The sequence below is a fragment of the Syzygium oleosum genome, unplaced genomic scaffold (genome assembly GCF_021117445.2).
Source record: "Syzygium oleosum isolate NSW1041296 unplaced genomic scaffold, Sole_v2.1 Sole_v2.06, whole genome shotgun sequence".
NCBI classification, from domain to species: domain Eukaryota; kingdom Viridiplantae; phylum Streptophyta; class Magnoliopsida; order Myrtales; family Myrtaceae; genus Syzygium; species Syzygium oleosum.
Window position 1 is genome coordinate 6,637,288 of NW_026607490.1, and position 24,758 is coordinate 6,662,045.

General features: G+C 39.2%; 1 protein-coding gene across 1 annotated transcript in view; it reads right to left on the reverse strand.

The window, feature by feature from the left end:
• LOC115694558 (uncharacterized) overlaps positions 1-24,758 on the reverse strand; it is a 118,803-nt gene that overhangs the window by 55,115 nt on the left and 38,930 nt on the right. Inside the window, exons 3-5 of the mRNA XM_056312074.1 lie at positions 24,626-24,734; positions 23,744-23,994; positions 23,562-23,648 (exon numbers count right to left, since the gene is read on the reverse strand). Of these exons, the coding sequence (XP_056168049.1) occupies positions 23,562-23,648; positions 23,744-23,994; positions 24,626-24,734 (447 nt within the window). The remainder of the gene's footprint in view (positions 1-23,561; positions 23,649-23,743; positions 23,995-24,625; positions 24,735-24,758) is intronic.

Here is a 24,758-nt window from a genome sequence, read left to right on the forward strand (position 1 = left end):
ATCAAGCCTCAACCTCACTTCCCCTCCCTCTGAACTCTCTGTAACTCCTTTCCCGCCGACGAACAGTTTCAATTGATGTCTTCTTCGTTCAAACGTGAAGTAATTTGGCGGCCGGCAACTGGTGTTTTCCGGCGACGATGGAAGAAGGGGAAGAGATTTGCCGGCATTCCTCTACGCGAGCAGAGGAACCGAACGCTCTCTTCTTCAGAAACCCTTCTCCCCCCAAAACTTCTTCTGTTCCCCCCTTCTCTTCTTTAGTTGAGCGAGTATATCTTTTCCACTGTACATTCTGTTTTGCTGATAACAACCTCTACAGCTCAACAACCTTCTAGATGATTTCTTGAGTTGATTTGCTCCGGTCACACGCTTGCGAGTCTCACGGGTGTTCTGCGTCTGTCACTGTTCACGCCTGCTTCGCTCAGCGTGAAATAGACATAGAGATAAAAGAAAACTGAGCTGGGCTGGCAATTATCAAAAATGGGCTGAAAAAGGAGGAAAGAAAAGAAACAAAAGATTTGGGCTGGAAAGAAAAAATAATGGGCCAATGAATGAATCGGGCCCAAATGGGCCGACTTAGATTGACAAATTTTTTTATTTTCTTACAAAAGAAATGGATGCTTGGATGGTCGACGAAAATTCGGGTGCAACATCCGTGTCACCAATTTTGCTATTACATGTCAAGAAAAATCAATCGGCAAGAGAAAAAGTATAACGACATTTTCTAGAAATTTGAAAGAGGCATTTTAACATAAATAAACACAGAGGGCAATTTTAACTTTTGGACAAAGATAGAGGAATAAGATGTGACATATTTTCTTATATAAAATAAAAACACCAAAACCTTCCCTTCCACTGTTCTCAAATTCGGTTGCCAACTTGCCACCTCTAACAAAGTGAATATTGTGGCCAAAATGCAACCGTTGGAAATTCAGCATGACCGTGGCGTCATGCTAGCGGGGCCCATGCAATATAAGCATTATTTTTTATTTTAAGATGTTGAGGCTTTTTTCCAAAAAGACATGATGAACTTTCGGGTTGTGGTGGGTGTATCATCTTTTTTCCAAAAAGACTTCTTAAAGCAGCTTGCACGTGCGCTTCTTGCTGGTCTACTGATGTTCATCTCGCTTGGGTGACATGCCTTGGCCGATTTTTATCCCCTGCATTCTCATGTTGGTAATTACGTCCGTGGTCATTGCGAATTTAAGGATTAACAAGCGAATGGGGATTTACGACATTCCTATTGTGATTATGTATTCTGTGGCTTGCTTGGTAACCATCAAATGCTTGCGCGGGTATGAACCTTATGTTGTATTTGTTATTAGCCAGAGCAGAATATATGATGATGATGTTTCCGATCCTTCATGGAGCAATTCAAAATTGAGAAATGATGAAAAAGCATATACACGTGACTAAGCAATGATCCTACATCGAGATTCCCTTATAAGTTAAACCATCCATCCTCGCAATAGATTTCGGAAATCGACACTATTGAACTTCTTTGGATGAGAAATATCGGAATATATCATATCTTTCTTGGAAAAACCCTAAACGATTCAAAACCAAAGAGATAACATTACGCCACTAACTATATTTAAATATGTTGAATGCAAGACCACAAGATGGAAAAGTCAAACGTAGCACAAAAAGAACTTATAGACGATGCAGACCACAATCAATTCGTGCTTTCGGCAACCTGTCGGCGCGTCAAGGAATATGCCATGCAAAATCGTTTTTTTGGTTTGCAGGTCCGTGGCGCACAGCGAACCTCTCCATCGTGCTAAAGCACCTCTACAGTAAACATGTACAGAGGATAATTACACCAATCACGCTTATCTCGCTTTTATATGATCCAAAGATGCAAATGATGATATTATACGGACGAAATATCAATTATACACACATTAGAGAAAAAGTCCAAAGTAACAAAAATTGCAAATTCACTTTTTTCATATAATTGATTGCTAACCGCTTCTTAAATTTTAACAGAACCCTTGCATTTATTACATCGATGCCTAATAAGGTGCTGGTTTTAGCTTACGAGAAATTAAAGTTTTTCGGTAGAAGAAGGGATGACCTTTTCTCCCTGCATATTGTGCTTTTCAATTAGGATTTAAAATGGTAGATATATCTACCAATTTGCTATATCTAGTATCTACCACCTCCTGAGGTTCACACGCACGAAGGGGCATGCCAAAATATCTACTACTACCTTTCCAACTGTAGCATTTTTAAGAATGTACTTCTTTTCCCAGAGAAGTACGCAGTTGCGCTAGTATTCAAACGGTGTGCAGGGGGTCCTCGGTCCTACTGTAGCCCCAATTCCGTCAAGTTGTCGATGGGGAATATTAAATTGTTTTCCAAGTAATGCAAAAGGAAAATCAATCACCATCAGCGATGAGTGTGACAACCACTGACAATCATTCCTGCATGGTTGCTCTTTTCCTCTTCTGTTTTTTGGTTTTGCAGAAGTTGCGGCCCCGAGCCAGCATTTTCCACTTCGAGAATTGCAACATAAGAAAGTTGTGCCATCTTTTAGATAAGGTTAATATCACGAAAAATTTTAAACTGGTATATTTATAATAAATTTACCCAAAACTACTCCCAAACTGATATATCCGTGATAATTTTACCCTTTATTAGTTTCCGTTAAATTTCTTGTCAAATTTCTAAGTTAAATGACATGTGACAGTTGACATGTTTACTCGTTTGGGGTTTTACACAGGTATACCAGTTTGTGATTTTTCGTGGTATTAATCCAATTTAACGGAGGGTAAATTTGTTACAAATGTATCAGTTTGGAGTTTTTGGTGATAAAAAAAATAGTTTAGAATAAAATTATCACAGGTGTATTAATTTGGGATTGTTGGCGATCAAAAAATTAGTTTTAGGTAAATTTATCACAGGTATACTGATTTAAGGCTTTTTATGGCATTAACCCTTTTAGTTAATAGAAAAAAGTACCGCATGCTTACGTAGCATGTAAGAATTGCGAGTGACGGAGTTATTTGTGAATTAAATAATTAAGTTGCGTGTGGATGGACTTGTGAGGGCTAAGCCCTTCTAGACATTTTCCCTCCCAAAAGAAGACTCGCCTTTTGTAGATAGAAACACGAAAAGAAGCAATTGCGACCTAACTTCGAATTTTCTAAAACTTAATGAGTAAAAGTCACCTACTAGTTTTCCGCGAATCGCTTTGTGACTTTGGTTGGTCCATTACTGACAAACAGAGTAACCGGTTGTGATGTGACCCTCTCATTGTTATTTTATTAATAACAGTGTGGAAACCTTGACTCTTGGCGGGGGCGTGAGAGGGAGCGCGAAAATTTCGGTGACCATCTTGCCTTGAGATGCAAGTTGAATTCCCAACCATCCATCCATGGTCAAAGCACAGCTCAATCAACTTTTTCTTTATATTGCTTAACCATTACGAAAATACTCAAAAATCAACAATGTTTGAAATGGTTTGATGGGAAGCACACTATCCCTAAACTAATTATGGTGTTTTTCATTTTCTCAGAAAAAATGAGAGCAAGATAGCTTGTAAAATCGTGGCATAATGTTGAAGGGACGTATCGAGAACCGAAACAGAACGATCACGCAGAAATCAGAAAAAAAATAGATGATGCACGAATTTACCCAGGTTCACCCTCGAATAGGGCTACGTCCTGCAAAGAGATTTCACTATATTTTCGATTTACAGCTACTCGACTCGTTACAATGATCAGAAAAACGAGCAAAATATATATATACCCCAAACGGGCCCAAAACCTAAACCTATATGAAATCTTTTAATCTCGCACCATACGGGCCAGCCCAAACCCGTTGAGGTTACGGGGGCGCTGACCCCGAGCCCCCGCCCGCTCACCGGCGAGCGGGACAGCCGTCCGCTGACCGAGCAGCGGAACCCCCGTCAGGGGGCGTTGCCCCCGAACCCCCGCCCGCTGACCGGGTGGCGGGGCACCCGTGTCGGGGGTGCTGCCCTCGAACCCCCGCATTCCACACGCATGGGTCACATGTCGTCGAACAATACTTCAGTTTTCCTAAGCTCACGTGGGCGTACCCGGTATGAGAAATAAGGGTCCTCGAAATATTCGCCAACTCCAACAAATGTATGATGGCTATGACGTAGGAGGTAAAGTGGAAGGCGGAACTAGGAGAAAAGGAAGTATATGATTTTTTTTCTATGGAATGAGAATAAGATGGGATATTTGTATCGTTTTTAACGAGAAAGATTTGTAGTTCATTTTGTTGGCGACATTATAGTTAATTATTTACGGTACGGATGGATAACGAATACAAACACAAAAAGGCAACAGATATGAAGTTAAGTTGTTTCCACGAACTTGGTATGGTTATTGGATGGAGACAACAAGAAGGGCAAAAGGTGGGTAATTAGTGGCTAAGACTTCCTCTTTATGTAAGCAAATTTGATAATGCTCATTTATTTTTGCTAAAGCCACCGAATTACTAATAGTTCGTTCAAACAGTACATCCGCGTGGTTTTTTCACTTTGGCATAAGATTGACTCGATGATTGATTTTATTAAACGAAAGCTGCATTTGATTGGTAACCTCGAGTATCTTTCTTTTGAATTGATCGTTGCGTTGAGAAAATGTGTAAATATCCAGGTGATTAACAGAACTTAAGACTTCAATAGTTGGCCTGGTTCTTGCCGAATTGCTTGTTACAGTGATGAAAGAATTTAGCTCAAACCGGTTTTTCTTTTTTCTATTTTCTTTTTTCGCGGGCTTCCTGTATTTTGTAGGAATTTAGCTTTGCTTCTTGGTGATGGTAAATTCGTGTTGGTGTTTGAAGTAGTATTTCGTGTCTTGTCTTGATAATGTTGTGATTTGCATCTCCGTGTTGCTGTCGTATATAAATTCTCCATGTGGGGTATGCATACGTGCAAATTATGCAGCAACCAATTTGGTTTTTGTCCTTTTATCTTGGCATTCGAAGCATTAGCCTTAAAAATTGCAATGTCGCAAGATGGAGTTCGCATCCATGTCAAGGTATGTTTTTCGACTTTGTCCAATTAGGTGAATAAGCAAAGGATTTAAGGCTAGGAGGGTCAAAGTATGGATCTTTACATCCCCAGGAAGTGGTGTACCATCGGTCCCTTTCAAAATATGTAATGACCATCTAATTCTTTGTTGAATTTTTCATTGACGCTTATCTTTTAACACCTCCGTCGCAGCTCTGCCTCAAACAGGCTCGTTACTTCTAAGGCTCATTACATCGGTTTTGGTCCTTTATTGTGGTAATTATTCTATTGGACCTTCAATTCTGCTTGGGTCCGTAAATAATGACGAGACCAGCCTTGGACAGGATCTTGTTAGATTTACTATACATAATGACACGTACAATTTGACAAGATATAATACGTGGGAACAATTTCCAGTTTAAAAAGGGTAAATAGTAAGGGGATTTGTTTTTTTTTTTTTTGAGTCGACGAACAGCAGCGTGAACATTTTGAAGAGATTAAGATGCACGCTACAATTGGTGAGTAGTCCAAAGCAATGTTTTTCATTTGAAGGAGAGAATGATTAAGACATATAACAAATTTGTAAGAGCTAAACAAGCTGCATGAAATGCACTCCATGTATATCCATGCCGTGCCCTAATTTTGCCATTAACCTTCCACTTTGCCTCGCTAAACTCTTCCTTTCTTATCTGAAAATAAGGAGGGTGGTGTGGTCCCTAGAGGTCATCCTTCTCAGTTTTCACCCATTGCTGTATTATTCATTTGAAAAAATGAACCATGGCTAACGGGTTTAAAAAAAACAAACACCGTGGCTTAAAAATTTAAGGACCGGAGATGTTAGGCGGGGTGAATTATTATTATTTTTAATCATCTTGTCATATCATATGTAGCCATGTGCTGTCGAGATGAAGAGTCGAATGGTGGGCCCTCGAAATCTAAGAGCGATTCGCAATGGGAACACCGATTTGGTACTTTGTCATAAAGGTGGCAGCGTTAGAACGCCCATTTCGTACGCACACGATTTGTTCACCCGCACGTTGTCTGATCGCAGGAAATGGAAAGCCTTGCACTTGACTTTATTCGCATGATACATTTTTTTCCAACAGACGAGTCTTCATTAGCTTAATTATCGGGGATCAGTAGATGATTAGACTGCTGCAAGTGCCTCGGTATCGTCAGTGGGGTGACTTCCTTTTTTTGCCTAGTTGTTGTGTTCTATCGTAAGAATTGTATTTATTTATTTTCCTTGTTATTCGACCTTCGACCCCACCAAAAATTTATTTTTACTATCCTTGACCATGGTAGCTCATATTATGATTCGTAATTTTTGGGTCATGAATTTAAATCATGCTTATAATTTGACACACTCGTCAAAATTTCGTTCATTTTAATGAGTGAAAATAATAAAATTGAATTAATTAAATCCTGATCAATTAACATTATTATATTAGTGCACGCACCGTGAAATCAGGCTAGCTCCTGCCCCCCGGATAAAGCACACAACGGTCCCACTCTCCAGTCTTATCCAACAATGAACATATTAGGGTATGATCGTACAATGATGCATGCACTCATTAGCTATGACTCGCAACTCTGGAAGAGGAGACAGAGAAAAAGAGAACACCATCTCTTCGCCTTTTTTTCGTGAGCCAGTTGCGGGGGTAAGAATGCAAATCATCCTTATTTGGCCATTCCCATCGGTCTATAAATATGTTTGCTCAACTCGCAGCCTCGGAGCAAGTTTCATTTTAGAAAGAAAGGAAGAGAGTAAACACTCAAAGCTCGGAGATTAATGGCAAACCTTGGTCCTGCTGATCACGGTGGTGGTCGAAGGTAACTATCGACGACGGCCACAACTTTTCATTTCTGTAGATAAGTTGGAGGACTGCGGGTAAAATAATGCAATCTCGAATTCCTTGCGTGAAAAAGAACAACTTCTATCTCTGATCACGTCCGCTATGTGGGCTCCATCCTGTGAATGGTTTTTTGTTCGGAAACAATCTGTACCATGCATAGATCAGGTGCCCTCGTCCTTTGCAATGTTCCATTCTGAAATGTGTGCCGTTCAAAACTTTATACCCATTTTGAGGACGTCTTTTGCTTGTCCGACGTCGGAAGTGGCTTGTTTCTTGCGTTTCTTAGGTTAGAGAGCTGAACATCTTTGTACCACCCAGATTTATTCTTTTGTTAATCGATTCATGTGTTTGTTTTTGAACCTTATTGTTTGAGCTTTTGTAAAAGATAGTTTTCTAAGAAGTGGTTTGCTCATTTTAATTCCAAGAGATGGAGCAGAGCATGGAGCTCAAATTGCTAGAAGGTATACCCAGCTTCTTGATTCCATGGAAGAGTCCTTGCGTCAAGCCATCGGCGACAATATAGGCCCAGTCGACATTGCCGAAGCACCCGTCATGCTTATTTACACCGTGGTGAAAATCATCCAGCGGAAATTGATCTTCGAGATGGGAAGGCAAGACATGGATCCAAATTTTCGACTTGCATGTGCTCTCAGCGCTGTTTTTCTGGGATGTGTTGCATGTGGTCTACTGATGTACACCCTGCTTGGCAACATGCCTTGGCGGATTGTCATCCCCTACGTCCTCATGTTGGTGATCGCGTTCATGGTCGTTCCGAATTCAAGGATTAATCAGCGAACGGGGATAGCTTCCGGCTTTCCTGATGTGATTATGTATTATGTGGTTTGCTTGGTAACCTTTGAATGCTTGCCCGGACATGTACCTCAAGCTGTATTATTAGCCAAAGTAGAATATACAATGACGTTGTTTTCGAATCCTCTCTGGTAAAATTCAAAATTGACAAGTGATAAAAAAAAGTATATCCACCCGATTAAGCAACCATCCGACATCGAGATTCCCTAATAATTTGAACCATCCATCCTCGCAATAGATTTCGGAAACCGACTCAATTGAATCATATTTGTATGAGAAACATCGAGATATGCAATATAAGCTCCAGAATACTAGACTCACAACCCAAAAGTTCATTTCTTTTTGGAAAAAAAAGCCTAAACATTTTAAAATAAAAAAGAATGCAAGACATGAACCCGAGGTTTCAACTTGCATGTGCTCTTATAGCTGCTTCTTCGGGATGCGTTGCATGTGGTCTTAAGATGTTCATCCTGCTCGGTGACATGCCTTGGCAGATTTTCATCCCTGGCATTCTCATGGTGGTAATTATATTCATGGTCATCGCGGATTCAAGGATTAACTTGCAAACGGAGATTTCCAACATTCCTGTTATGGTTATGTTTTCTGGGGCTTGATTGGTAACCTTCGAACGCTTGCCCGGACGTGAACCTCATGTTGTATTTGTTATTGGCCAAAGCAGAATATATGATGATGATGTTTCCAATCCTCCGTGGTGCAATTCAAGATTGAGAAGTGATGAAGAAGCAGAAGCACCTAATTAAGCAACCATCCTACGTCGAAATTCCCTTGTTATTCGAACCATCCATCTTTGTAATAGATTTCGGAAAACCGACACAATTGCATCCTTTTTGGACGAGAAACATGGGAATGTGCAATAGTAAGCTGAAGGATAATACGCCCATAACTAGAGGTGTCAAAATGGGTCTTAAACCCATATATGACCCATTTAAAAATAAATGGATCATATATGGGTCACTTAATTTTAAAGAATCAACCTTAAATGGGTTTTAAATTTTAAAGCTTAAAGATAAATGGGTCTAAATGGATTGAGTTTGGAACCCATGTCCAACCCACCCACTAGACCCATCCACACACTCTCTTCCTCTTTATAAAGATGTTTAAAAAAAATCGAAATTTAATTATTTTTATTTTTTCTCTTTTTCTTTTATTTTTATTTTTTCTTTTCTCTTCTTTCTTTTTCTTTTTTTTTATTCCGGCCGGTGGTCAGCCACGGCGACCGGCCACCGGGGCGGGACGACCTCGCCGGAGGCCGGCGAAGCTCGAGCTCGCCCGATTCCGGCGACCTCGAGGCTCGTCCGATCCCGGCGAGGCTCCAGCCTCGCCGATCTAGCGAGCCTCAAGCTCGCCGGCCTCGGGCGAGCTCGACCTCGCCGGATCTGGCGAGGTGGAGCCTCGCCCGAGGCCGGCGAGGAGTCTCGCCAGATCGGCGAGGCTGGAGCCTCACCTGAGGCCGGCGAGGCCTCGGCCTCGCCAGATCGGTGAGAACGAGCTTCACCGGCCTCCGGCGAGCTCGTCCTCGCCTGTGGTCGGTCGCCGGCCGGCGATCGGCCAAATATAAAGGAAAAAGAAAAAAATAAAAATAAAAAGAAAAAATAATTAAAAATTCGATTTAAAAAATAAAAAAAATATTAAAATTTTTTTTTCTTGGATAATGACTTTATGGAAAATATTTTTTAGAAATGTCGCATTTTTTGTAAAAAAAACAGAACCTCAATTTTAAAAAAAAATTATAAATTTTTTTCACTAGCTTTGTATTGCATAAAATATTTTAGCAGTATAATTTAAAAAAAACATAAGAAACAAGTATTCCTAGATTAGGTTAAATATAAAAGTGTTTTAGCAATATGGGTTGGGTCGGGTATGGGTCGGGTCGGGTATGGGTCGAGATATTTACACTATGAATAAATGGGTCATAAACAGGTTAATGGATCAATTTGGATCGGACCATTTATGACCCGACCCAAAACCCGACCCGACCCACCCGTTTAACAGGTCTACCCACAACCCAAAAGTTCATCATATCTTTTTGGGAAACAGTATAAAACCAAAGAGATAACATCACGCCACTAACAATATTTCTTTTTTTTTTTGTCGAACATAACAATATTCAAATATGTTGAATGCAAGACCACAAGATGGAAAAGTCAAACGTACGACAAGAGAACTTCTAGACGATCCAGACCACAATCAATTCGTGGTCCAGGCACCCCCGTCTCCGCGTCAAGTAACATGCCATGCAAAATCACTTCTTTTTTTTGCAGGTCGCAGCGCACGCAAAGCAGCGGACCTCCCCATTGGGCTAAGTCCCCTTTACGGTTAACGTCTACACTGTAGACTCTACAGTGGATAATTCCACCAATCACGCTTATCTCACTTTTATATTATCAAAAGATGCAAATAATGATATTATACGGACGAAATATCAATTACACATACGAGAGAAAAGTCCAGTGCAACAGAAATTGCAAATCCACTTTTCTCATATGATTGATTACTAACCGCCTCTTAAATTTTAACAGAACCCTTGCATTTATTAAATCAAGTCATAGAAGTAAAATGCAAAATAATTTGGCCAAATTTTAGTTCGCCTGAATACGATCAATTGTATGACCAATTACCCTAAGTTTTTTTTTTGGGGATCGTCATTTTACATGTAATTTAACCACATGTGGTTACAAATAGGAACTCACGTGTCATGGAGGCGGTGCAAAACCTAGGGTGCGTTTGGTAACATTTCTGTTCCAGGGAACAATTTTTGTTCAGAAATGATTTTTTCTATTTCTATTCCCTGAACGAGTTTCTGAGGAGAAGAACATATTTGGTAAATGCACAAAATCTCTATTCCCGAAATAGAAAAAGAACAAAAATGTTTTTGGTATGACCCTAAAAAATTTTATTCCCAATTTTTTTTATTTAATCATGAAAATGTCAGTGGAGACTTAACGATTCATGTTTGGATAAAACTGGACTTTTGTAACAACTTAACTGATCAAGATATTTTAAGATGGCCTCAGAAATCCAATGTAATAGTTAGTCAAAGATAGATGACTGGAAATGGCAGCAGGGAGTTTCACTGGTTTATAATTCATAATATGAGTAGGTTGATAGTAAATTTTTGGGCATTACAATAAATAGGTGCATAGACCTTTTGAGCTTGAGGGTTTAGGGTTTAGGGTTTAGGTTACACTGAACTTGTTTCTCCAAAATGATCTTATCTATCTTTTTGTTCCTAGGAACAAAAAGGTAGATTTTTTTATTTCTTATTTCTGTTTCAAATCTATTCTCTGGTCACCGATCTATTCCGGGGAATAGAAACATTAATTGACGTACACAAACAGATTTCTGTTCTTTTTTATTTTAAAAAATAAAAAAATGAAAAAATAGAAATGCTACCAAACTTGCCTTTAAATTCTTGGTTCGAAACCAAAACATCCATTGTCGGCGATGGTTTGGAGGGTGGGCTCCCACCAATTGTACGAACAAAGATGGTCCGTACAGCAACCAAGCGTCAATTCATGGCGGATTTGGCCTTTTTTTCTTCTCCTCCCTTTTACGGTAGAAAAAGGTAAGACTTTTTGTCCCTGCACAGTATCCTTTTCATTGGTATTAAAATATGAAACCATTTGGAAAAAGAGTAACACGCGAGATTGATTTTCAGTGGTTGTCACATTCATCGGCAGTGTTAATAGATTTTCCTTTTGCATTGCTTGGAAAACAATTTAATATTCCCCATTGATAACTTAATGCAATTGGGCTATTGGAGGACCAAGGAACCCCTGCATACCGTTTGAATACTAGCACAACGATCGTACTTCTCTGAGAAAAGAAGTACACTCTTAAAAATACTATAGTTGAAAGAAATATCTACCACCTCCCGAGGTTCACATGTAAGAAGAGGCACGCTAAAATTTAACTTGGATCTTAACTTCACAATTTCAATGCATCTGCCTTAAAAAATTAATAATGTTGCTATGGTAATCGTCTCCGTTATTTCTTACAATGACGGAGACGTGTTGATCACAAATTTCTTTCCCAAATCCATGACAACCGATTGGACTTGCAGAGGAACGATTTTATAAATTCTTTTTACCTTAATTAATTCAACAATGGAAGCTAGACAAGAACTGATACATGATGCGCATCATCTCTCAACACCAATACACCGTTCTTTTCTAATGTGAAATATAAATTGATGGCGTCTGAAGTACCTCCTATGAGTGTCTTTGATTTGGTGATGCAATTTATATTTAATTAAAATTATATTAATTAAATTGATATGTTAATTTAAATTAGGGTTGTTCATCTGGACTTATCAAAAGTTAAAAGTACCTTCCGCAGTTTCCAGTTAAGTCTAAAATATTAATAAAGTTTTACAAGATGATGAAAAATTATGGATGGTTATTCGTGTCGATATACATCTGTCTTGAAAATTTTAGGTGTTGTACGACTAAAGAAAAGTTAAAATGCGAGCCCCTGAAGATTTGCGAAAAAAAAGTAAAAATTATTCAGCGCCCATCTTGGCTTGAGAGACAAGTTGAATTGCCAACATTCAATCCTAGCTGATTGAAACGTCAAGCCCATTAATTATCGCCAAATCCATCTATAGTCAAAGCACAGCTCAATCAACTTTTTCTTTATATTGCCTAGCCATTATGAAAATACTCAAAAATCAACAATGTTTGAAATGGTTTGATGGAGCACTCTCTCCCTAAACTAATTATGGTGTTTTTCATTTTCACAAAAAAATGGGAGCGAGATAGTTTGTAAATCGCGGCACAATGTATGATGGCCATGACGTAGGAGGCAAAGTGGAAGGCGGAACTAGTAGAAAAGGAAGTATATAGTTTCTATTTTATTTATTTATTTGTGGAATGAGAATAAGATGGAATACTCGTATCATTCTCATTGAGAAAGATTTTTAGTTCATTTTGTTGGCCACATTGCATTCAATTTTTTACAGTATGGATGGATAACGAATACAAACACAAAAAGCAACAGATATGAAGTTGTGTCCACGAACTGGCTATGGCTATTGAATGGAGACGACAGGGTGAGCGAAAAGGGGGTAATGACTGGCTAAGACTTCATATTTTTATTTTATTTTTTTTCCATTTGTTTCTCTCTTCCTGTCTCTGCCATAATCACTGCACGCGCGTTTTCATTTTATTTACAGATTTAACTAAATTTGATTAACAAAACACGAAACACAAAAGCTTGAAAATTTTATCTATCTAAAAAAATTAGGAACAAGATTTATATTTAATATAAGTATGAGTATATATATTAGGGGTATCAAAAAAAGCCCACGCCGGCTTGACCGGCCCGATTCGGCCCGACCCTATCCTAAAATTTCAGGTATTTTGGGTCGGGCCTTAGTCTTCTTCAGGATAGGGTTTTTAAGTGTAGGTATTATGAGGATCGGGTCGGGTCGGGCTTTTCTGACACCAGTACCCAATTACCCAGTACCTAGAGCAGCAAAGATATTTTAGCATCTCCCGTTGCTCTTCTTTGCCAAATTCTATGGAAAAGAATGGACTCCCAATCTTCTTCACCTTCTCCCCATTGAAGCTCTAACGACGGACACTGATTGAACGCCATGGGACTTGCTTCAGCCATTCAGAGCTGCGCACGAATCCCTTGTCTCTTCTCTCCATTGCTGTGCAGGACTTCACGGCCATCGCCGTTGCCGTCGCCTTCACCTTCGCCGTCGCTTAGGCTCTCGTCTTGGTCTGCCTGCGCTCGCATTCCCCCTTTGATCGCAGGTCTCTCCTTCATTGCTACCCGCCCCACGTGTTAGCTTTTTTTGATTGGTCTGAATTGAATATGATTTTTCTTTTTCTTGGTTTTGCAGATAATTGCACCCTCCATGGCCATTGCACTTCTGTCTCTTGCTTGAGAAAGACTGAGCAGGAGGACAATTTATCTACCTCTAGTGAGATTTTGGCGTTGTGGCACTGGCACCGGCATTGGCACTGGCACCGACTCGACCCGACCCATCTCTTGGGATAAATGCTGAATAGGGTCTTGGGGTGGGGCGGGTCAAGCACGACCTTATACATTTCGGGTGGGTCGGGTCGGGTATCAAGAAAGGCCAACCCGATTTGACCCATTGATACCCCTAGTATCTATAGATAAATTACATCGTTTTTAGATTTCCTTATGAAAACACTTATTCTTTAAACACTTATTCTAGGTTTTACTTTTACTATTATAGAAATCATAAGCTAAAAAAATATCTAAATGAAACTATCACAACATTTATGAAGATAAAAAAGATAAAAAGGTTCATACCAAAAAAAATGTAAATAGGTAGTAAAAAAAAGCACATTTTTTTTGGTTGCTTTAGGAAATGGATTGAAATGAAAAGAAATTATAAAATCCAGACAATAATGTAATTATGTAAACTTGTGAGTAGGTACTGATCACTGAAGGACTGATTTGACTTTTTTTTTATAAATGTCGAGGTATTAGATTGGTCAAATTGAAAATCTAAGAATGACATTGTATATTGAGCCAAAGTTTAAAAATTATTAGCGTTATTCTACGAAAAAAAAATCATTTTGTACGAGGACATGCACATGAGAGGCGGCTTCTCAATCGTAATTGATCATCAAGAAATGCTAAAACTTTGTTTATCGCGCTTTGCCTCCAAAAGTAGACGAGTCAGCTAGTCAAGCAACATTCGACAAAAAAAAAAAAAACTAGTCAAGCAACACATATGTAGGAGCTTATGCACAGGGATCGTCTAGCATTATTAAAATAGAATATGTGAATGCAACAGTAAAAGGAAACGCGAACCAATCATAGGCAGGCAGGCAAACACAGGTAATGTTGCAATTTACTGGATTGATTGCACAATCTATCTGCAGATACTCCATGGGCAAATCCTCGAGTCCCAACTCTTTGTCCGTGCGATGAACACAACTAGATTAATCACAATAAAAGGGAGAAGGAACTGTCACTTTAAGTAGTTACTATACGTCCACACTTTTGTGCTAATACAATCAACAAAGGAAAACAAAGACTTGGACAAAGATTCATTGCTTGGTCAAATTGTAAGTACTTATTGCTCGTGCGATGCTTTCATGTTGGTTTTGTCATTTTTGCAAAAGATCGACTCGATGGTTGATTTTGGTAGACGAAAGCTGCAGTTGATATTGGTAACCTCTCGTATCTTTCTTTAGAATTGATGGTTGCACTGAGAAAATGTGGAACAATCCAGGTGATTTACAGAACTTAAGACGTCAATTAATTGGCCTGGTTCTTACCGAATTGCTGGTTACAGTGATGAAAAGAATTTAGGTTGAACCCGTTTTTTTTCAACGGGCTTCCCCTTTTTCTTGTAGGAATTTAGCTTTGCTTCTTGGTGATGATAAATTCGTCTTGGTGTTTGAAGTAGTATTTTGTGTCTTGTTGTGAAAATGTTGTAATTTGCATCTCCGTGTTGCTGTCGTATAGAAATTCTCCATATGGGGTATGTATCGGTGCAAATTATGCAGCATCCAATTTGGTTTTCGTCCTATTATTGTGGGATTCGAAGCATTACCTTAAAAATTGCAATGTATAGCAAGATGGAGTTCGCATCGATGTCAAGGTATGTTTTTCGACTTTGCCAATTTAGGTGATTAAGCAAAGGATTTAAGGCCAGGAGGGTCAAAATATGGATCTTTACATCCCCAGGAAGTGGCATACCATCGGTCTCTTTCAAAGTCAGCAATGACCATCTAATTCTCTGTTGAATTTTTTATTGAAGCATTTCTTTCAATGCCTCCATCACAGCTCTGCCACAAACAGGCTCATTACTTCTAGGGATCATGCTTCTGTGCAGATCAACGTCGGGCACTTGGGCCCTGTGCGGTTTCATCCGAGCACAGGCAGACAGGTTTAAATGCAGCTGTTGATTTCTATCTTCTTGACATTGTTCTTGTGTATTGGTTTCTCGATCAATATATTGAGATTGTTTGGTTCTTGTCTTTTGAAAATGTTTATAATCCCTCCTCTCTTTCTTGGTCCTGAAGAGAGACATAGCGAGCGGAAATCCAAATTTGCTGCACTTTAGTTAATGGACCTTCGGTTTCTCATTTGCAAGTGGATTCCCTCGCTCGGCTGACCATGCCTAATAAAAACATTAACTCATGACCGACGAGGGAGAGGCGAGTGATGGAGCGAGCGGAGGTCTTCAAGGCGTTGCCGCTCAGGGCGAACTCCATTTTTGGGTTCTTCGCTTCCCTCTCTTAACTGATTGAGATTGTACAGATTTTTATGAAGTGGTCCGTAAAATATTGGCGGGATTGGAAGAAAATCATCCGATGTTTACCCAAGTGAGTATATTAGTTTTTTTTATTTATCATTAGATAGCGCGAAATAATAACAAAATACTAATTGTCGAATATAATATTTATGGAATATGTATTCGAAATAGTTAAAGAAATTTATACGAGCTTTTATGGTTCATAATAGCATCACTTTTAAATTTGATCATAATAAAATTCTTACCACTTTCACGCTCTTTGAAAAAATTAACAATAATTTGTACCTTATAATTTTCGTCCTTTTTTTGTAAGGCATACAAAGTTCTTTTTTTGGGCAGTTGGCAAAAGAAAATCAATGTACGGCCACTAGAAGTGTGTATCCTAAAAAACACTACGTATCCTCGATATTAAGAGATTCAAGATACGGTTGCTTCCATATCACGTAAGCCCGGTGCTTGAGCTTTGCCGCATTTTATATGTCTGGTTTGGTAGCCCAATAAATATAACATGATGTAAAAATTAGTGATGCTAATAACAGAAAGGAGAATAAACACATGTGGAAATGTATTGGAAATGTATTTATCAATAAACACATATCGAAAAGAGAATTAACACATGTCAAATTACATTTATCAATATATGTCCGTGTAAAGCTAGAGCCACATAACTAGTTCTTGGGTGCGAATGATGACCACTCTTTTTCCCTGTTTTTTTAATTTTTTTGTTCCTGAGAACAGATTTGGAATAGAAATCCGTTAGGTAAAATAATTTCATTTTTCTATTTTCAGGACAAATTTTTAACCCAGAAATAGGTTTGGAATAGAAATGAGAAGTTAAAGTTTTCTACTTTTCTATTTTTGAAAGATAAACAGAAATACCAACTCTCTTTTATTGCTCGCCCTTGCCGCCCACCTGCCGTTGGCCGTCCCCTGTTGCAGGCCGCCTGTCTCCTGCCGCCGCCCGTCCGCCGCCCACCGGCCGTTCACCTCCGCCCACCGCCGGGAATAAAAATTTAAGAATAACCTATCAAACGAATTTCTATTCCAGGAAGAGAAATTTTGTTTTATTTATCAAACGCTACTATTTACTCGGAAACTCGTTCGGGGAAGAGAAATTTTATTATTTGTGCCCTTAGTATCATATAACGCTCGTTATATTAAATTTGACGCCCAAATCCAATAACCCACCTACCAATCCTTTTTTTCAAAAAGATAATATTAGGAGTAATTACAAAATGGTCCTTATTGTCGCAATATTATTTTGCGACAAATTTTGTCCCTAAACTAATTCCACGTCACAATCTCAGGACAAATCTGTATTTTTCCATCCGAGTGTTGACAGAGAGTACTAATTAAACACCGAAGATGTCTGACCAAAAAAAAAAACACCTGAGACGAACACGTGGCACTAACGCGTAAATTACAATTCAAAACTTGATGGAAAATTACAAAAGGGGTTATTGTACTAGTACGCCTGTTCAATTTTGGTCCTCATACTTTATTTTTGTCATGTATTTGGTCCGTGGCCTAATCTTTTATCTTGAGTTAGGATAAATGTCGGTTTTTTTTGTCGTCTAAATGCAAACAAAAAATGCGGAGTAAGGTTTAAAAATTAATACGTGGCATCATCATGTCATAATAGTGCAAATCCAGTGGAAACCCGCATGTTATAGCGGAAAAATAACTTAGTCATATAGTTTGACTTTTTAAAAAATCATAAGTAGTTAGTTTTAAGGATGGTTCGACAGCTATGTTCATTATCATCAAGTACGTACAGTTATAAAAATTATCTATAAACATTTGCATTATGAAGATGTATTAAACGCCACTTAATATAATATTGATTTGTCCGAAGTAATAGAAAAATGCTCTTGTGCTGTATATACCTTCTATAAATTATGCTATTAATAATGTAGGTCCACGCAAATATTTAAATATCCAATTGTTTCAATTAATTCTGCTTAAAATTCTAATATTTTGAGTAACTTCACAATTTTGTCCTTTTTTATGAAAGAATATCCATTTGGAAGTAATACGAACCCTTTTCGACCAAAACAAAAAAGTAATAGGAACCCTAGAATTCAATAAAAACTAATAAGAACTCTAAAATCGAAAAACAAACCTACAGGTCTTTCTTTATCTTTGTTGACTACTCCTCCTCTTCAAAAGATTAATCAACAAAGATAAACCAAAAAGTTCATGTTCTTTTTATTATTGACAAATGAAAAGATCCTAGAAAGGAAAACTACAAAAATAAAATAAATATCATTTTCCACGAGGTGCCGGGATTTGGGCCGAATGATGAATTTGATGACTCTTTACAACTATCTTACTATATATGAAAGACTTGTCGGAGTATTACTGCATGAAAGACAAAACACAATGTCGTAGTATAACGAACTCTTTTCGGTACAGATCCAATGTCAAATACTAAAAATGCGATTAGATAAAATAGAAGATAACTAAAAAATATATATATGGAGAAGACGGGAGATTTGTATCTTGTGCCCTCCCTTCCTGCCGACACGTGGTTTCTGCTTGGAAGTGGGGGCAAACAACCAACGACAACTGACACGTGGTTTCTCTCGGGAAACCTTGACCCGGTGTCTTTCGAATCCATGGCGCCGTAACGACGCCCCCTAATAATCACCACTCATGTAAAAATGCAGTCCATTTCTACCGGGGAGGTTTTCTAACTCTTCGCTAAATTGTCCTTCATAAAATGATTATTCCACAATTAATGGCAAATAGTTATGACAAATGCGCGAGCACGCGAGGAAAAGCGATAATATTAGATACCCGAGAAAAGTTTGCTTAGAATCACAAATGCAAATTTATCTACAAATAGGTCATTTTTTATTCGGCAGTTACTCAGTAATTTATGTTTGCATTTTAAAGAAAACATTTGAAATCCGGATCGAAGGTCGGTTTTTTTTTATAATGGAAATCAAAGGTCGGGTTATGGACCAAATTTATTGTGAGATTAAGTACAAGGCCCAAAATTTGACGTAGGCAATAATATAGGAACCATTTTTCACAATTTCTAGTGCTCGAAGCTTGAAAAATAAGTGGTAAAATATATATATATATTCCGATCAACAAAAAATACTCTTCTGAAATTAGAGAAAATGATTTCCATTTCCGAAAATCATTTTCCCAACCTCCCGTCTGTCTCCTTCTCCCTCTCGTCCTCGTCTTCGAGAGAGCTTTTCCATCTTTCTCACTGAAGGGCTTCTTCCTCTCGTCTTCTTTTCCAGAGCCTCTCCATCGCTTCTTCGTCTCGTTCTGGTCTCCAGAGCTGCTCTTTCTCACGCAATTTAAGGCTTCTTCGTCTCGTCCCTCGTCTCCAGAGCTCCTTGTCTTACGGTACATGGATGTTCCAGCCAACACTACCCATGCAAAAATTATGCTGATCTACACGGTGCTCAAATTCGTCAAGATGAGTATGCAAGATATAGACCCAAGATTTCGACTTATGTTCACTGTCATTGCTGTAGCTCTCAAATGTGTCAAGTGCGGGCTGCTGATGTACGTTCTGTTTGGTGACATGCCTTGGCTGATTTTCATCCTCTGCGTCCTGATGGCATTCGCATTCATTGCGAATTAGATAATGGTGATAGTTTCCGGGTCTTTACATGTTGTGGCCTGCTCTCTTTGAAGTTGTCCTTTGTTGTTTGCTTAGACATAAACCTTGTGTTGTACCGTTATTACTTTGAACAACTTTTACATCACGATGCTTTGATTTTATCACTATCGTTGTGCTTTTGAGATTGGTTTACCAAAATTACTTGGTCATTTCATGTTCATACAATACTGGGTAATGTAACTAGGTACTCGTGCCTATTGTATGGCTGTGGGCCGAAAACGACGGCCATTTGTGCATGTTATGTAATTTATTACATCACAAGATAATAACAGGTGAACTAAGACTCCGTTCGTTTGGCGGAAAATATTTTTCAGGAAAATATTTTCTGGATTTTCCAGTGTTCGGGAGGCGGAAAATAACTTCCCACGGAAAACATTTTCCCTCCCATGGGCAATTTTGTCTTCACTTTGGGGGAAAATGATTTCCTCTTTCACAAAGAGGAAATCATTTTCCCCAAAGTGAAGACAAAATTGCCCATGGAGGGAAAATGTTTTCTCGGGAGAGGAAGTTGATCGTCGGTCGCCGCCGCCGATCGCCGCCGGCTGCCGCCGCCGGCCGCGTGGTCGCCGCTCCAGCCCACGGCCCCGGCACGGCTGCTCGACGGTCACCGCGCGCCGATCGACGGCCCGATCGCTACCACGGCCATTGGTCGCGGTCACCGCCAATCGTTGGTCGGCGCCGCCGCCGCTGCCGCTGCTGCCGCTGCCGCCGGCTGCCGCCTGTTGCCGCTGCCGGCTGGCGCTAGCGCTGGGCCACCGCCTGCTGCCGCCACCGCTGCGGCCGCTGCCGCCGGTGCTGGGCCGCCGGTCACTGCGGTCGGCTGCCGCCGGCCGCGGTCACCGCCGCCGGTCGCCGCCGCCGGATCGGCGGTCGCCGAACACCAAAAAATATTTTCCAAAACTTTTTCAGATTTTAGCCGAACACCAGAAAATTGTGTTCCAGGAAAATATTTTTCAGGAAAATGACTTCCAGGAAAATATTTTTCAAAAGGAGAATATTTTCCGCCAAACGAACGGAGCCTAAGAGAGTTGCTTTTTTCCCCTACTATGAAAAGAGTACACGCATGCATGTGGAAAAAAAAATTAAATTTATGGAAGTCAAGTATAAAAATAAATCTTAATATAGGGCAAAAAGTCAAATGATTGTAAGATTTATAGTGAACGTTAAAAAGATATTTAGAGGATTATACATAAACTATTTTTAAACGACAATTTTCTCCATTTTGTTCACAATGATATATTTAAGAAAAATGCAAGCAATTCTTAAAGCTTTTCTATAAAAGTTTGAGGTTGAAATCCTCATTGGATTTGTTTTCTATACAGTAGAGATTAACCGGCACTCACTCTAGGACAAATTGATTAAATTCCTTTTTCTAGGATGGTCCATAAACACATTATCTCTAGTACGGGCCTAATTGTTCTCAATGATCCCATGCAGCAGGGATTTTGGGCCTGGACCGGCCCACCCCATCGAGGATCGGATCTGTTTCAGGTCACAGAGTAAACGCGAGCGTTGAGGACTGCAACATCCGTTTGATCTGAAGTTCCCCGTCGCTTTATTATGAACCTGTTGGCTTTATGGGTCAAATTGGGGCGTTGCAATATCCATTTGACAGATCGCACGCTGCTTTTACATGATGAGAATATGTAGAAGCTCATCTCCATGGGCACATACGACACGACGATGCTTATCACAGCATTTTGCAGTCATTTTCTCCCAATGAACATGTTTCAAGACTTCATTTCTGCTGGTTTTTTTTTTAATAGAGTTGGAGCGAGATTATTTTTAGGGGGACAAAGGAATCCTCTAACCCTTCCATCTATGCCCACAAGTTTGCAATCTCAACCTTCAAATACACCATTTCCAACATAATGAATTCAGAGCACCGTACACACAACTGAAAGGCCTTTACCTTTGAAGCGCTGCAGAGTCCATTGAACTTGTGACACATTGATGTCTGGTAATTGCACACTCAAATAATTAATGTTTGTAATAGGTGTCCTAAGGACATAACAGACCGCATGCACATATTATTTTGTTAGTGGCTTACAACTACAAACTGTCAAATTATCTCACTAAGATGAGCAATGACACCGTACCTTCAAAAGAAGGTTGGCATTGAATCTGTGCGCTAGATACTGTCAATATATCAAAGAGGTCTAGCTTGAAGGTAATCAATTGATAGGCAGATCTTGACGAATCGACTGTGTGAAAGGAAAGCTAGAGGTTTTATAAGAATATCATAATCTTAATATGATATCTACAAGTAAGAAGGTGATTTGTACACTAAAAATCAGTAAAAATGGTGCCTAGTGCCAAACATGACCCTAGAACTTGGAACTTTCTATTGTTATTTGGTAATTAAATGCAACGAAGCAAAAGTAAGTCATGAAAAGTATGGCTATGTAAGAGTTATGCAAGCGAATGTGATCGTGCTTTCACTCATTGAGTGCTGCAAAACTCCATACAACACCATCAAAGTAACTAGACAAACCAGGAAAGCACTTTCAAGACTGAAGGACAGCACCCATTGAAGGCTATCCGTAGGTTTTTTACTATGGTTTAACCATTCGACATTTTACACGATAGCACTGATAGATCTGCTGGCTATAGCTGTGTATTACCTTAGGCTTAGGATGTGATGACTTTGAATCAGCCCATCAAGTATCAGCAGTATTGGATTCTTTCAATGACTTCAGATTTATGCACGTCAAGTAGTAATCATCATCGACAGGGCTGATCACAACCTTGGTTAATATATTTCGGCCTCCAATCCACCACCAAAAGCTTCATGACTTGGCAATCGGTTGAAGGAGACTTAAAATTTCTCAATCGGACACTATATTGAGTGAAACGAGCCAATACCTACTAACACAACATAGCATCTAAACTAAACATCACTCGTCAGGGTAAAAATAAGCAACTACTTAGCTTCTCACTAGATCGATGAAGCTGAGGACTAATTGACATGGATTTCAGTGGCGACCGCAAACTTTTTCACTGCAGTTGTGGGTGAGAGAGTCAGAGGAGGAGAAGAAACGTGGAAGAAAATTGATTCACCTGGGAAGGAGAAGCTGGAATAGTGAAGTCATTTCTGACGCGTGAGAGCAAAGTGATCGAGCGAGCAAAGGTCTCCGCTGAGGGTGAAAACCATTTATTCTATTTTGCATTGGCACTTACACCGCTCTGTGAAGGCAGAGATGTTGCATCTGAAACCAAGAAATTAGTACCAAAAAGTAAAGTCAAAAGACATATTACCATCAGGTTTTGCACTGATATTTTCAGCCGGCATACTTTACTAGCATCTTGCATCAAACTTGATAAATAAACCATTTATCATCTGAACTTAAACCTCCTTAGGCTATTATTATCCAGACTTAATTCGAAGGCGCACTATGTTTTATCAACCAAATTTTCAATGATAATCTCTCGTTTTTTGATATTTAGCCCAAAAGTAACAGTGCCATGGGCCTTTAAAATTGTGATTGTGAAGCTATGCATTAGCATCTTTTAGGTATCTGAGCAGATAATTAGCAATCTGTCATCTAATAAAACCAGTTACGCACTGATTGCGTGAAAGCTACTTGTTGCATCTGAGCTACTCGCATAAACAACATTGAAGTGAAGCATGAAAAAAATGGATAGAAGGCAAGATACAAAAGAGCATTTAGAATTTACTTACTTGCCGGCCTTCTCAAAGTACAAATGAATCTCAACTTCACATCCCTCACAGAATGCAAGAAATGCCTGGATTTCCATGAGATGGACAAAGGTTAAATATTATCATGTTCACTGGAAAACACAAGGAAAAACTTTGACATAAAAGATGGTCCTGAATGTGACTCCAATAGCATTTCAGCAACTAGGTGGACTCATTTTAAGGAAATGGAGATAAGTTTGAAAGTGAAGTCATATGTTCAAGAACTTTTAGCTGAATTTATGACCCAAATGTCTTGATAGTTAATATAATAAAAAACGAATCAGATGGAACACCTTCAACTCTTTGACAGCAAAAGTCACGTCTACTGGGTTGCCGTTATGAGCATACTGCACAAACTCTTCCGCAGGATCTATCCACAGCTGAGTGTGCAGTAAAGAGTCGTTCTCTGCAACCAGAATCTGAACCATGATATTCTTCTCCATATTCGATTGAAAAGAATAAAGTTAATCTCTACCTTTGGTAGGATCAATGTAGCTTCGAAACTCAACAACTTTCCCACCAAATTCACTTGCAGCATCAGAAGGGTCGGAGTTGCGTACGTTGCAATGATAGTAATTTCCTGAAGGGATGACTGAAAATTTGCAAGCAATCTGTTCAGATCACGAGGCCTCACTACAAAATTGCTTGGGTATCTTCTCCTATCCAGAGATAATTGTTGTATGTCGGGGTCAACATTGCAAGAAATCCAGTATGTTTTCTTAATACCTGCATGCATATGACAACATCACTTATGCATGAACAAAAACTCACAGTTGGCGCAGTGAGATAAACATGTATCTCTGCGTGGTGCAGCTTCTTATCAAATTAATGCAGGTTTGACAGGTGCCAGCCTCTGATTTATATTGCAGTTAGATAACATACTGAATAGTATGTAGTTAGCATGACTGAGTCAGACTTAAAATGGTAAATGGCTATCAAAAAAAAAAGTAAAAGCAGTAGACATTGGAATCCAATTTTTAACATAAACTACCCCGTCTCTTTATTCTGAATTCATTAGCTTTATTGGTCATATTGGGGCACTGCAAAATTCGTTTGACGGAGTTCATGCTGCTTTTACATGATGAGAAATTAGAAAAGCTTGTCTCCATGGACACATATGACCTGACGTATAAATGCTTCTCACAGCATCTTGCAGTCATTTTCTCTCAATGAACATGTCAGTTTCAAGACTTCATTTCTGCTGTTTTTCTATAAATTGGAGCGAGATTATTTCAGGGGGAAAAAGTAGCGCGCTAACTTTTCCATCTGTGACACGAGCTTACAATCTTAACCATCAAATACACCATTTCGAACATAATGAATTCAGAGCACCACGCATGCGACTGAAAGGTTTTACCATTGAAGCACTGCAGAGCCCATTGAACTTTTGATGCATTGATGTCTGGTAATTGCACACTCAAATAATCAATGTTTGTAATAGGTGTTCTAAGGACAGAACAGACAGCCTGCATAGAGTACTTTGTAAGTGT